Below are 12,534 nucleotides of genomic sequence, written 5' to 3' on the forward strand. Positions count from 1 at the left end.
AAAAGACAGAAAGTGCTGGATAAAGCCAGCAGGGTCTGGCAGCATCTGTGGGGACAGGAAAAAAGAGGCCAGAATTCTGCAGCCATTGCTGGTTAATGCTAATGAGAGTGAAGGAGTGGCCAGGTGGAGCAGAAGGCTGCTGCAAATGTGGTTCAGGAAGCAAAGGGTTAGCAGTTTGGGGGCTGGAGTCGGATCTGATGTAAGAGGAAGTGTTGGAAGGATGGATGGAGGTTTGCAAACGGGAGAGCTGCTGCTGGGCCCGGGCAAGTGGCTGTGCATCATCACGGGCAGCTCCCGGGGGCTGGGGAGGTCGCTGGCCATGGTCCTGGCCCCCAGGCTGCCGCCCGCCTCTCACCTGGTGCTGGTGGCCAGGGACGGCGGCGGCTTGCTGCAGCTGGAGGGGCAGCTCCCGGCCGGGCGGCTCCGGGTGAGCCGGGTCCAGGCTGACCTGAGCGGGGAAGAGGGGCAGCAGCGGCTCCTCAGCGCAGTGAGCAGCGCCCAGGAGCTGGAGGGACCTCCGGACAGACTGCTGCTCATCAACAACGCGGGTGAGGACAGATAGCCCTTCCCAACTCCTTCCCAACACCCAGGGCTAACTAGCAACCTTCCTTTGTGTGAGTTAGACAGAGGCTCCTGGATAGCAACAGGAAACAGCTCCACAAATGTACTTTGATCAGCAGAGTCTGACATAACTCAGCAGATTGATTTGTGACTATTTACTTTAGGGCTGCCCACCAGGTCAAATACCTTGGGCTGGATTCTCCCAAAATGGGACTCATGCAGGTCAGTGAATCTGCCAGCCCCATGCAGGTCAGTGAATCTACTAGCCCCATGCAGGTCAGTGAATCTACTAGCCCCATGTAGCTCAGTGAATCCCCCAGCCCCATGCAGGTCAGTGAATCCCCTAGCCCCATGCAGGTCAGTGAATCGACTAGCCCCATGTAGCTCAGTGAATCCCCCAGCCCCATGCAGGTCAGTAAATCCCCTAGCCCCATGCAGGTCAGTGAATCTACTAGCCCCATTGAAGGTCAGTGAATCCCCTAGCCCCATGTAGCTCAGTGAACCTGCCAGCCCCATACAGGTCAGTGAATCTACTAGCCCCATACAGGTCAGTGAATCTGCTAGCCCCATGCAGGTCAGTGAATCTACTAGCCCCATACAGGTCAGTGAATCTACTAGCCCCATACAGGTCAGTGAATCCCCTAGCCCCATGCAGGTCAGTGAATCTGCTAGCCCCATGCAGGTCAGTGAATCTACTAGCCCCATGTAGCTCAGTGAATCTGCTTCACTTTTTCCCAGGAACCTTCAGAGTAAAACGCCAGTGTTTCTCACACCGGAGTGGGGACACTGGCGTTTTACTCTGAAGGTTCCTGGGAAAAAGTGAAGCAGATTCACTGACCTGCATGGGGCGAGCAGATTCACTGACCTGCATGGGGCTAGTAGATTCACTGACCTGCATGGGGCTAGTAGATTCACTGACCTGCATGGGGCTAGTAGATTCACTGACCTGCATGGGGCTAGTAGATTCATTGACCTGCATGGGGCGAGCAGATTCACTGACCTGCATGGGGCTAGTAGATTCACTGACCTGCATGGGGCTGGCAGATTCACTGACCTGCATGGGGCTAGCAGATTCACTGACCTGCATGGGGCTAGCAGATTCACTGACCTGCATGGGGCTGGCAGATTCACTGACCTGCATGGGGCTAGCAGATTCACTGACCTGCATGGGGCTAGCAGATTCACTGACCTGCATGGGGCTAGTAGATTCACTGAGCTGCGTGGGGCTAGTAGATTCACTGACCTGCATGGGGCTAGTAGATTCACTGAGCTGCATGGGGCTAGTAGATTCACTGAGCTGCGTGGGGCTAGCAGATTCACTGACCTGCATGGGGCTAGCAGATTCACTGACCTGCATGGGGCTAGTAGATTCATTGACCTGCATGGGGCTAGTAGATTCACTGACCTGCATGGGGCTAGGGGATTCACTGACCTGCGTGGGGCTAGTAGATTCACTGAGCTGCGTGGGGCTAGTAGATTCATTGACCTGCATGGGGCTAGTAGATTCACTGAGCTGCATGGGGCTAGTAGATTCACTAACCTGCATGGGGCTAGGGGATTCATTGACCTGCATGGGGCTAGTAGATTCACTGACCTGCATGGGGCTAGCAGATTCACTGACCTGCATGGGGCTAGTAGATTCACTGACCTGCATGGGGCTAGTAGATTCACTAACCTGCATGGGGCTAGGGGATTCATTGACCTGCATGGGGCTGGCAGATTCACTGACCTGTATGGGGCTAGTAGATTCACTGAGCTGCATGGGGCTAGTAGATTCACTGACCTGCATGGGGCTAGTAGATTCACTGAGCTGCGTGGGGCTAGTAGATTCACTGACCTGCATGGGGCTAGCAGATTCACTGACCTGCATGGGGCTAGTAGATTCACTGACCTGCATGGGGCTAGCAGATTCACTGACCTGCATGGGGCTAGTAGATTTACTGACCTGCATGGGGCTAGCAGATTCACTGACCTGCATGGGGCTAGTAGATTCACTGACCTGCATCGGGCTAGTAGATTCACTGACCTGCGTGGGGCTAGTAGAGTCACTGACCTGCATGGGGCTAGGGGATTCATTGACCTGCATGGGGCTAGTAGATTCACTGACCTGCATGGGGCTGGCAGATTCACTGACCTGCATGGGGCTAGTAGATTCACTGACCTGCATGGGGCTAGCAGATTCACTGACCTGTATGGGGCTAATAGATTCACTGACCTGCATGGGGCTAGTAGATTCACGGACCTGCATGGGGCTAGTAGATTCACTGAGCTGCATGGGGCTAGTAGATTCACTGACCTACATGGGGCTAGTAGATTCACTGACCTGCATGGGGCTAGTAGATTCACTGACCTGCATGGGGCTAGTAGATTCACTGACCTACATGTGGCTAGCAGATTCACTAACCTGCATGGGGCTAGTAGATTCACTGACCTGCATGGGGCCAGCAGATTCACTGACCTGCATGGGGCTAGTAGATTCACTGACCTACATGTGGCTAGCAGTTTCACTGACCTGCATGGGGCTAGGGGATTCACTGACCTGCATGGGGCTAGTAGATTCACTGAGCTGCATGGGGCTAGTAGATTCACTGACCTACATGTGGCTAGCAGTTTCACTGACCTGCATGGGGCTAGGGGATTCACTGACCTGCATGGGGCTAGGGGATTCACTGACCTGCATGGGGCTAGCAGATTCACTGAGCTGCATGGGGCTAGTAGATTCACTGAGCTGCATGGGGCTAGTAGATTCACTGACCTGCGTGGGGCTAGTAGATTCACTGACCTGCGTGGGGCTAGTAGATTCACTGACCTGCATGGGGCTAGTAGATTCACTGACCTGCATGGGGCTAGCAGATTCACTGACCTGTATGGGGCTAGGGGATTCACTGACCTGCATGGGGCTAGCAGATTCACTGACCTGTATGGGGCTAGTAGAGTCACTGACCTGCATGGGGCTAGTAGATTCACTGACCTGCATGGGGGCTAGTAGACTCACTGAGCAACATGGGGCTAGCAGATTCACTGACCTGCATGGGGCTAGTAGATTCACTGAGCTGCATGGGGCTAGTAGATTCACTGACCTGCATGGGGCTAGTAGATTCACTGACCTGCATGGGGCTAGTAGATTCACTGAGCTGCATGGGGCTAGTAGATTCACTGACCTGCATGGGGCTAGTAGATTCACTGACCTGCATGGGGCTAGTAGATTCACTGACCTGCATGGGGCTAGTAGATTCACTGACCTGCATGGGGCTAGTAGATTCACTGACCTGCATGGGGCTAGTAGATTCACTGACCTGCATGGGGCTAGTAGATTCACTGACCTGCATGGGGCTAGTAGATTCACTGACCTGCATGGGGCTAGTAGATTCACTGAGCCGCGTGTGGCTAGTAGATTCACTGACCTGCATGGGACTAGCAGATTCACTGACCTGCATGGGACTAGCAGATTCACTGACCTGCATGGGGCTAGTAGATTCACTGACCTGCATGGGACTAGCAGATTCACTGACCTGCATGGGACTAGCAGATTCACTGACCTGCATGGGGCTAGTAGATTCACTGACCTGCATGGGGCTAGTAGATTCACTGACCTGCATGGGGCTAGTAGATTCACTGACCTGCATGGGGCTAGTAGATTCACTGACCTGCATGGGGCTGGCAGATTCACTGACCTGCATGGGGCTAGTAGATTCACTGACCTGCATGGGGCTAGGGGAATCACTGACCTGCATGGGGCTAGTAGATTCACTGACCTGCATGGGGCTAGCAGATTCACTGACCTGCATGGGGCTAGTAGATTCACTGACCTGCATGGGGCTAGCAGATTCACTGACCTGGATGGGGCTAGCAGATTCACTGAACTGCATGGGGCTAGTAGATTCACTGACCTGCATGGGGCTAGTAGATTCACTGACCTGCATGGGGCTAGTAGATTCACTGAGCTGCGTGGGGCTAGTAGATTCACTGAGCTGCGTGGGGCTGGCAGATTCACTGACCTGCATGGGGCTGGTAGATTCACTGACCTGCATGGGGCTAGTAGATTCACTGACCTGCATGGGGCTAGTAGATTCACTGACCTGTATGGGGCTAGCAGATTCACTGAGCTACATGGGGCTAGTAGATTCACTGACCTGCATGGGGCTGGCAGATTCACTGACCTGCATGGGGCTAGTAGATTCACTGACCTGCATGGGGCTAGTAGATTCACTGACCTGCATGGGGCTAGCAGATTCACTGACCTGCATGGGGCTAGTAGATTCACTGACCTGCATGGGGCTAGCAGATTCACTGACCTGCATGGGGCTAGTAGATTCACTGACCTGCATGGGGCTAGTAGATTCACTAACCTGCATGGGGCTAGTAGATTCACTGACCTGCATGGGGCTAGTAGATTCACTGAGCTGCATGTGGCAAGCAGATTCACTGACCTGCATGGGGCTAGCAGATTCACTGACCTTCAGGAGGCTAGGGGATTCACTGACCTGCATGTGGCTAGCAGATTCACTGACCTGCATGGGGCTAGTAGATTCACTGACGTGCATGGGGCTAGCAGATTCACTGACCTGCATGGGGCTAGTAGATTCACTGACCTGCATGGGGCTGGCAGATTCACTGACCTGCATGGGGCTAGTAGATTCACTGACCTGCATGGGGCTAGCAGATTCACTGACCTGCATGGGGCTAGTAGATTCACTGACCTGCATGGGGCTAGTAGATTCACTGACCTGCATGGGGCTAGTAGATTCACTGACCTGCATGGGGCCAGCAGATTCACTGACCTGCATGGGGCTAGTAGATTCACTGACCTGCATGGGGCTAGGGGATTCACTGACCTGCATGGGGCTAGTAGATTCACTGACCTGCATGGGGCTAGCAGATTCACTGACCTGCAGGAGGCTAGCAGATTCACTGACCTGCAGGAGGCTAGCAGATTCACTGACCTTCATGTGGCTAGTAGATTCACTGACCTGCATGGGGCTGGCAGGGACCCAGAATAGTTCATGCAGCTTCAGCTGCAGATATGGGCCCCGGCACGTCCGGTTTCGAGTCCGCGCATGCTATAAGCGGCGGCCTCCAGCGGCCGCACCCTGGCGCACTTGGACCGCGGAGGTCGATTGAAACTGCAGACCACCCCGATCAGCCGCACGCCCGAAGATCCGACCACGCCAATCTGTCCACCGGCTGCCTCTAAGGATCCCCCTCCCGGTGGCCCGAGTCTGCAGCCGCAATGCGAGTTTCCCAAACGTCGATAGGTGGTTAGAACGACGCCTTCGGGAACTCAGCCGGTCGGGAGCAGACGGTCACTGGGCGAGCCTCTGTCAATGGGCCCTCCCCGTGCGGAGTACTCCGCGTTCACGCCGATTCTCGGGTCCCGGAGTATCGCCGGACTGGCGCCGGGCCTGATTTCGGCGTGAAAGTGGATTCTCTGTCCCCGCGCTGAACGCGATTCCGGTGCGGGGCTGCGGAGAATCCAGACCCCTCTCTTTGTCTCACCTATTTAACTCTTTCATAATCTTAAAGAACTCTCTCAGGCCTCTCTTAAAAATCTTTCGCTGTTCCTTCTCTGGCGCTGGGTCAAGTTCCTGGAACTCCGTCCCTATCAGCACAGTGGGTGTAACTACATTTCATCGACTGCAGGGGTTCCACAAGGCAGCTCACCACCACCTTCTCGAGGGCAATCAGGGACGGGTAACAAATGCCGGCCGAGCCAGCGATGCCCACATCCCAAGAACAAATGTGAAGAATTGAAATGGGGTTGGTTAATGCTTGTCTTCTCTTTGTTTGAGATAGGAGATAGATGCATTGGAAGCAGTTCTGTGAAGGTTCACCCCATTCATTCTGGGGTGAAGGGGTTTTCTGATGAGGAAGGGTTGGACAGGTTGGGCCAGTATCCATTGGAGTTTCGAAGAATGAATGGTAATCTTATTGAAAGATCAAATATTCTGAGGGGGGTTTGACAAGGTGGATGCTGGTAGGATATTTCCACTTTGTGAGAGAGTTTGGAGCCCGGGGACACACAGGTTCTGCCCCCCCCCCCCCCCCCCCCCATTATGTGCGTATAAAATCATGGGGGGGGAGAGATAGAGTGTTCAGGATAAAATTGTTTTCCTTGGTGGAGAATTCTAGAACCAGGGGACATATACTCAAGGTAAGTGGCAGAAGGTGGAGAGGGAACATGAGGATGAACATTTTGATGTAGAGGGTAGTGCTAGTCTGGAATTCACTGCCCGAGCTGGTGGTGGAGGCAGAGACCTTGTAAAACGTGTCTGGATCTGCACCATAAGTGCTGAACACTATCGGGCTATGTGTCGGTAGATAGGCTGAGAAGGGGAGGCAGTGGCGTAGTGATATTGTCGCTGGGCTAGTAATCCAGAGACCCAGGGTTCGAACCCTACCGGAGCAGTTGGTGGAATCCGAATTCAATATTAAAAAAAAATCTGGAATTAAAAGTCTAAAGGTGACCATGAAATCATTGTCGGAAAAAACCATCTTGGTCACTAATGTCCTGTAAGGTAAGGAAATCTGTCATCCTTAACTGGTCTGGCCTACGTGTGACTCTTCAATGACCTCAGGGATGGGCAATAAATACTGGCCCAGCCAGCGATGCTCACATCCCATGAATGAATAATAAAACAGAAGGACACCTGGGTGTATTTGGGCTGGCACGGCCAAGGTGGGCTGAATGGTCTCCTGTGCTGTAACTTTTCTATGCTTCTATAATTCATCACATTTCCGTCCCCTTTTCAGTCCTGTAGCAGGATTGGGGGAGGGAGTCTCCGTTACGCCAGCCAGTCAATGGGGTTTCCCATGGGGTTTCCCATTGTGGGGCAGCCCCACTCCATCGGGAAACCCCTGGAGAATCCTGCCCTGTATGTTTCTCTCTCTACAGAAGATGCCAGACCGGCTAAGTTCATGTCGCATTTTCTGTTTTCATGATCTAGTTTAGAAGTGGGGGATTTTGCATTTAATACAGAGAACATACAGTGTAGAAGGAGGCCATTTGGCCCATCGAGTCTGCATCAATCCTCTTAAGCCCTCACTTCCACCCTATCCCCGTAACCCAATAACCCCCCCTAAACCTTTTGGACACTAAGGGCAATTTATCATGGCCAATCCACCTAACCTACACATCTTTGGACTGTGGGAAGAAACCGGAGCACCCGGAGGAAACCCACGCAGACACGTGGAGAACATGCAGACTCCACACAGACAGTGACCCAGCGGGGAATGAAACCTGGGACCCTGGCGCTGTGAAGCCACAGTGCTATCCACTTGTGCTACCGTGCTGCCCTAAATTTAAAACAGAGGTGAAGAGAATTCTTTTCTCTCATAGGGTTGCCAGTCTGTGGAATTCTCTTCCTCATAGAGCAGTGGAGCCTGGGTGTTTGAATATATTCAAGGCTGAGTTAGACAGATTTCTGATTGACAAGAGAGTCAGGGAGAAAAGCAGAGTGAAGGACACAATCATATCAGCCATGATATAATAGCAGAGCAGGCCTGATGGACTGAATGGCCCAAACCTAATACTCTTAGAGTAGACATCCAGTCTGTTGAATCTTTCCTCGGAGGTACAATCTCACAATACTGACATATCCTTGTAAATCTTTTTGTTCCTTCCCCGTTAAATATATATGTATAAAAATGTTTATATGGATATATCGATATATGTGCATGAATGAATTTATATAAATGACATTTATGTAAATGACTGAGATGACTGTGTGGGGGGAGGTAGGATCAAAATGTTTGTGGATAACACAAAGATAGGCCGGGTGGTTAACAGGTTTAATGTCTTGGGTTACAGGAAGAGCAATTTGACAAGGAAATATTCAATGAAAGGTCCGACATTGGGAAGCCCTGAGGAACAAAGAGACCGTGGCTTGTTTCTAAATAGGTCTCTGAATGCAGAAGGGCTGGTTAATAGGGTGGTGAAAAAGGCATGTGGGACACTTGCCTTTCTCAATCGAGGCATAGATTAGAAAAGGGAGATCACGTTGGAGTTGTATCAAACTTTGGTGAGGCCACAGCTGGAGTACTGTGTGCAATTCTGGTCGCCACATTATAGGAAGGATGTGATTGCACTGGAGGGAGTGCAGAGGAGATTCACCAGGATGTTGCCTGGGATGGAACATTGAAGTTATGAAGAGAGGTTGGATAGGCTTGGGTTGTTTTCACTGGAGCACAGACTGAGGGGCGACCTGATCGAGGTGTACAAGATTATGAGGGGCATGGACAGGGTGGATAGGGGGCAGCTGTTCCCCTTAGCTGAAGGGTCGGTACGGGGGGACGCAAGTTCAAGGTGAGAGGTAGGAGGTTTAGGGGAATTTGAGGGAAAACATTTTACCCAGAGGGTAGTGAGGGTTTGGAATGCACTGCCTGGGAGGGTGGTAGAGGCGGGTTGCCTCACAGCCTTTGAAAAGTACCTGGATGAGCACTTGGCACACCTTAACATGCGAAGCTATGGGCCAAGTGGTGGCAAATGGGATTAGGATTGGCAGATCAGATGCCTTTCATGCGACGGTGCAGACTCGATGGGCCGAAGGGCCTTTTCTGCGCTGTATTTTTCTACGATTCTGTTTATATTATATATTGAGGGAAATATACCATATCTATATGACTTTGCCAATAAGGAATCCAGAACAGAGTACTGTGCTCCGACCAAGGTTCTGCACACGTTTAACACAACATCTCATTTTAAAGTTTGCCACAGCACATTATCTCCCTCTGCAGAAAATGCCTGAGTGGGCCTCCTGAGCTACACCCAGTGATGATGACCATATAGTTGACCACCACGTTATAAGCCACCGCCTTATGAGTTGGACAGCTGCCACAGACGTAAGATTATTTCCAAGATGTGAGTGAATATTTATAGACAGGGAGAGTGCAGTAGATTGCTGACCAGGTATGAAGTTTCTTTATTTTTTCATGGGTTGTGGGTATCGCTGGCAAGTCCAGCATTTATTGCCCATTCCTAACTGCCCTTAAAGTGAATGGTTTACTGGGGCCTTTCAGAGGGCAGCTAAGAGACAGCCACATGATCTTTGCTTGTTGGCGTATACGGATGTTGATTTATTGAAGCAATTTTCAGCTCACCGCAAAGTGGTTCATTGTTAACTGAACACCCGTGACCTCGCAAGGGTCAGTGCATCGCAAGGGTCAATGCTGTGTCCACTTCATTTCTCAGTACTGTTTCTGTAAAAGAAAGATTCATTTCTCTGCAGTGCCTCTCGCAACTTCAGGACAAACTTTGGGCAGCCTCTGACCTGCTCTTGTGGCCACAGTATTTATATGGCTGGTCCAGTTCAGTTTCTGGTCAAGGCTAATCTGCAACCTAGCTCCACATACCTGGCTCTGTCCTGCATCCATGAATCTGCTTTTGGGATGTGGGCGGCGCCGGCTAGGACAATGTTTATTGCCCATTCCTCTTTGACCTTGAGAAGATGGTGGTGAGCTGACTTGAACGGCCACAGTCCATGTGGTGCAGAAACACCCACATTGCTAATAGAGAGGATATTAACCCAGCGACAGTGAAGGAACGGTGATATATTTCCAAGTCAGGATGGTGAGTGACTTGGAGGGGAACTTCCAGGTGGTGGGGTTCCCAGGTATCTGCTGGACCTTGTCCTTCTAGATGGTAGATCTTGCAGGTTTGAAGAGGGCTGGGTAAGGAGCCTTGCGACAGTGAATCTTGTAAAAGATACACAGTGTTATCCCTGTGCGTCGGTGGAGGGAATGAATGTTTAAAATGGTGGATTGGATGGCAATCAAGTGGGCTGCTTGGTCCTGGATGGTGTTGAGCTCCTTGAGTGTTGTTGGACGTGTCTAGGCAAGTGGAGAGTATTCCATTGCACTCCTGACTTGTGCCTTGTAGATGGTGGACAGGCTTTGTGGTGTCAGGAGGTGAGATACTTGCCATAAGATTCCCAGCCTATGACATGCTCTTGTATCCATGGTATTAATATGGCTAGTCCAGTTCAGTTTCTGATCAATGGTAACATTCAGAATGTTGATGGTTTGGAATTCAACGATGGTAATGCTGTTACCTGGCACTTGTGTGATAGGATTGTAACTTCCAATCACTCCAACCAGCGGAGAGTTTTACTCCCGATTTCCATTGACTTCAGTTCTGGGATTCCTTGATGCCACATTCAGACAAATGCTGCCATGATGTCAAGGGCATTCTCTCATTTTGGTTGGACCGTGGCTGTAATGAGTTCTGGAGCTGTGGCCCTGGCGGAGTCCAACGTGGGCATTGGTCAGCAGGTTACTGTTCAGTAATTGCCATTTTCTGACCCCTTCCATCACTTCACTGATGAAGGAGAGCAGACTGATAGGGTGGTAATTGGCTGGGTTGGATTTGTCCCACTTTTTGTGTGCAGGACACACCTGGGCAATTTTCCACATTGCCGGGTAGATGCCAGTGTTGTAGCTGTACTGGAACAGCTTGGCTAGGAGGGGCGGCAAGTTCTGGAGCAAAAGTCTTCAGGCCTATTGCGGGAATTTTGTCAAGGCCCATAGCCTTTGCTTTCAGTCGTTTCTTGATCTCAAATTGACTGAAGACTGGAATCTGTGATCTGCTTTTCCTCAAATCCCCTCCAAACCTCCTGCCCATTATTGACCCCTCTACTGAGGGGAAAGGTTTCTTCCGATCCACTCTGTCTATGTCCTTCAGAATTTTATACACCTCATTAGGTAAACTCCTGAGCCTTCTCTGTTCTAAGGGAAACAACCCCATTCTATCCAGATTCTCTCAATAGCCGAAACGCTCCAGCAATGGCAAAATCCTGGTGAAAATCCTCTGCACCCTTTCTGGTGCAATCACATCCTTCCTATAGTGTGGTGACCATAACTGCATATAGTACTCTGGCTGTGGCCTAACCAGCATTTTATACAGCTCCATCATAACCTCCCTGCTCTTATATAGGGGCCTCACGGTAGCATGGTGGTTAGCATCAATGCTTCACAGCTCCAGGGTCCCAGGTTCGATTCCCGGCTGGGTCACTGTCTGTGTGGAGTCTGCACGTCCTCCCTGTGTGTGCGTGGGTTTCCTCCGGGTGCTCCGGTTTCCTCCCACAGTCCAAAGATGTGTGGGTTAGGTGGATTGGCCATGCTAAATTGCCCGTAGTGTAAGGTTAATGGGGGGATTGTTGGGATACGGGTTACGTGGGTTTAAAGTAGGGTGATCATTGTTCGGCACAACATCGAGGGCCGAAGGGCCTGTTCTATGCTGTACTGTTCTATGTCTTCTATGTCTATATTCTATTCCTCTGCTAATAAAGGCAAGTATCGCACATGCGCCTTCTTAGCTACCTTATCCTGAAGTCCTGCTGGCTTTAGGGATCTTTGGACTTGGCACTTCTGGTTGCAGAAGATGGTTGCAAATACTTCAATGTTGCCTTTTGCACCGATCTGCTGGGCACTTATTGTTTAATTGTCCACCTCCATTCACGACTGGGTGCAGCAGGTCTGAAGAGCTTTGATCCGATCCGTTGATTGTGGAATTGCCAAGCCCTGTCTATTGCTTGCTGCTTACACTGTTTAGCACAGCAAGAAGTCTTACAACACCAGGTTAAAGTCCAACATGTTTGTTTCAAACACTAACTTTCGGAGCACTGCTCCTTCCTCAGGTGAATCCGAAAGCTAGTGTTTGAAACAAACATGTTGGACTTTAACCTGGTGTTGTAAGACTTCTTACCGTGCCCGCCCCAGTCCAACGCCGGCTTCTCCACATCCTGTTTAGCATGCAAGTAGTCCTGTGTTGCAGCTTCACTAGGTTGGAATCTCACTTTTCGGTATACCTGGTGTTGCTTCCAGCAGGCCTCCCTGCACTCCTCATTGTTACAGGATTGATCTGCTGGATTGATGGCAATGTTCGGGTAGGTAGGACACGGGTTACGGAGTATGGTCAAATAGAATTCTGCTGCTGATGATGGTCGAAGTGCCTCATGGCTGCCCAGTTTTGAGCTCCTA

At 51.1% G+C, this 12,534-nt stretch overlaps 1 protein-coding gene across 1 annotated transcript in view; it reads left to right on the forward strand.

Annotated features, from left to right (window-relative positions):
* The first annotated feature begins 200 nt into the window (after positions 1-200).
* Positions 201-12,534, forward strand: part of LOC119963820 (sepiapterin reductase-like) — a 39,040-nt gene continuing 26,706 nt past the window's right edge. The window contains 1 exon segment of the mRNA XM_038793127.1: positions 201-548. Coding sequence (XP_038649055.1) covers positions 221-548 — 328 coding nt within the window. The 5' untranslated portion in view covers positions 201-220.

The sequence above is a fragment of the Scyliorhinus canicula genome, chromosome 3 (assembly GCF_902713615.1).
Source record: "Scyliorhinus canicula chromosome 3, sScyCan1.1, whole genome shotgun sequence".
Lineage (NCBI taxonomy): Eukaryota > Metazoa > Chordata > Chondrichthyes > Carcharhiniformes > Scyliorhinidae > Scyliorhinus > Scyliorhinus canicula.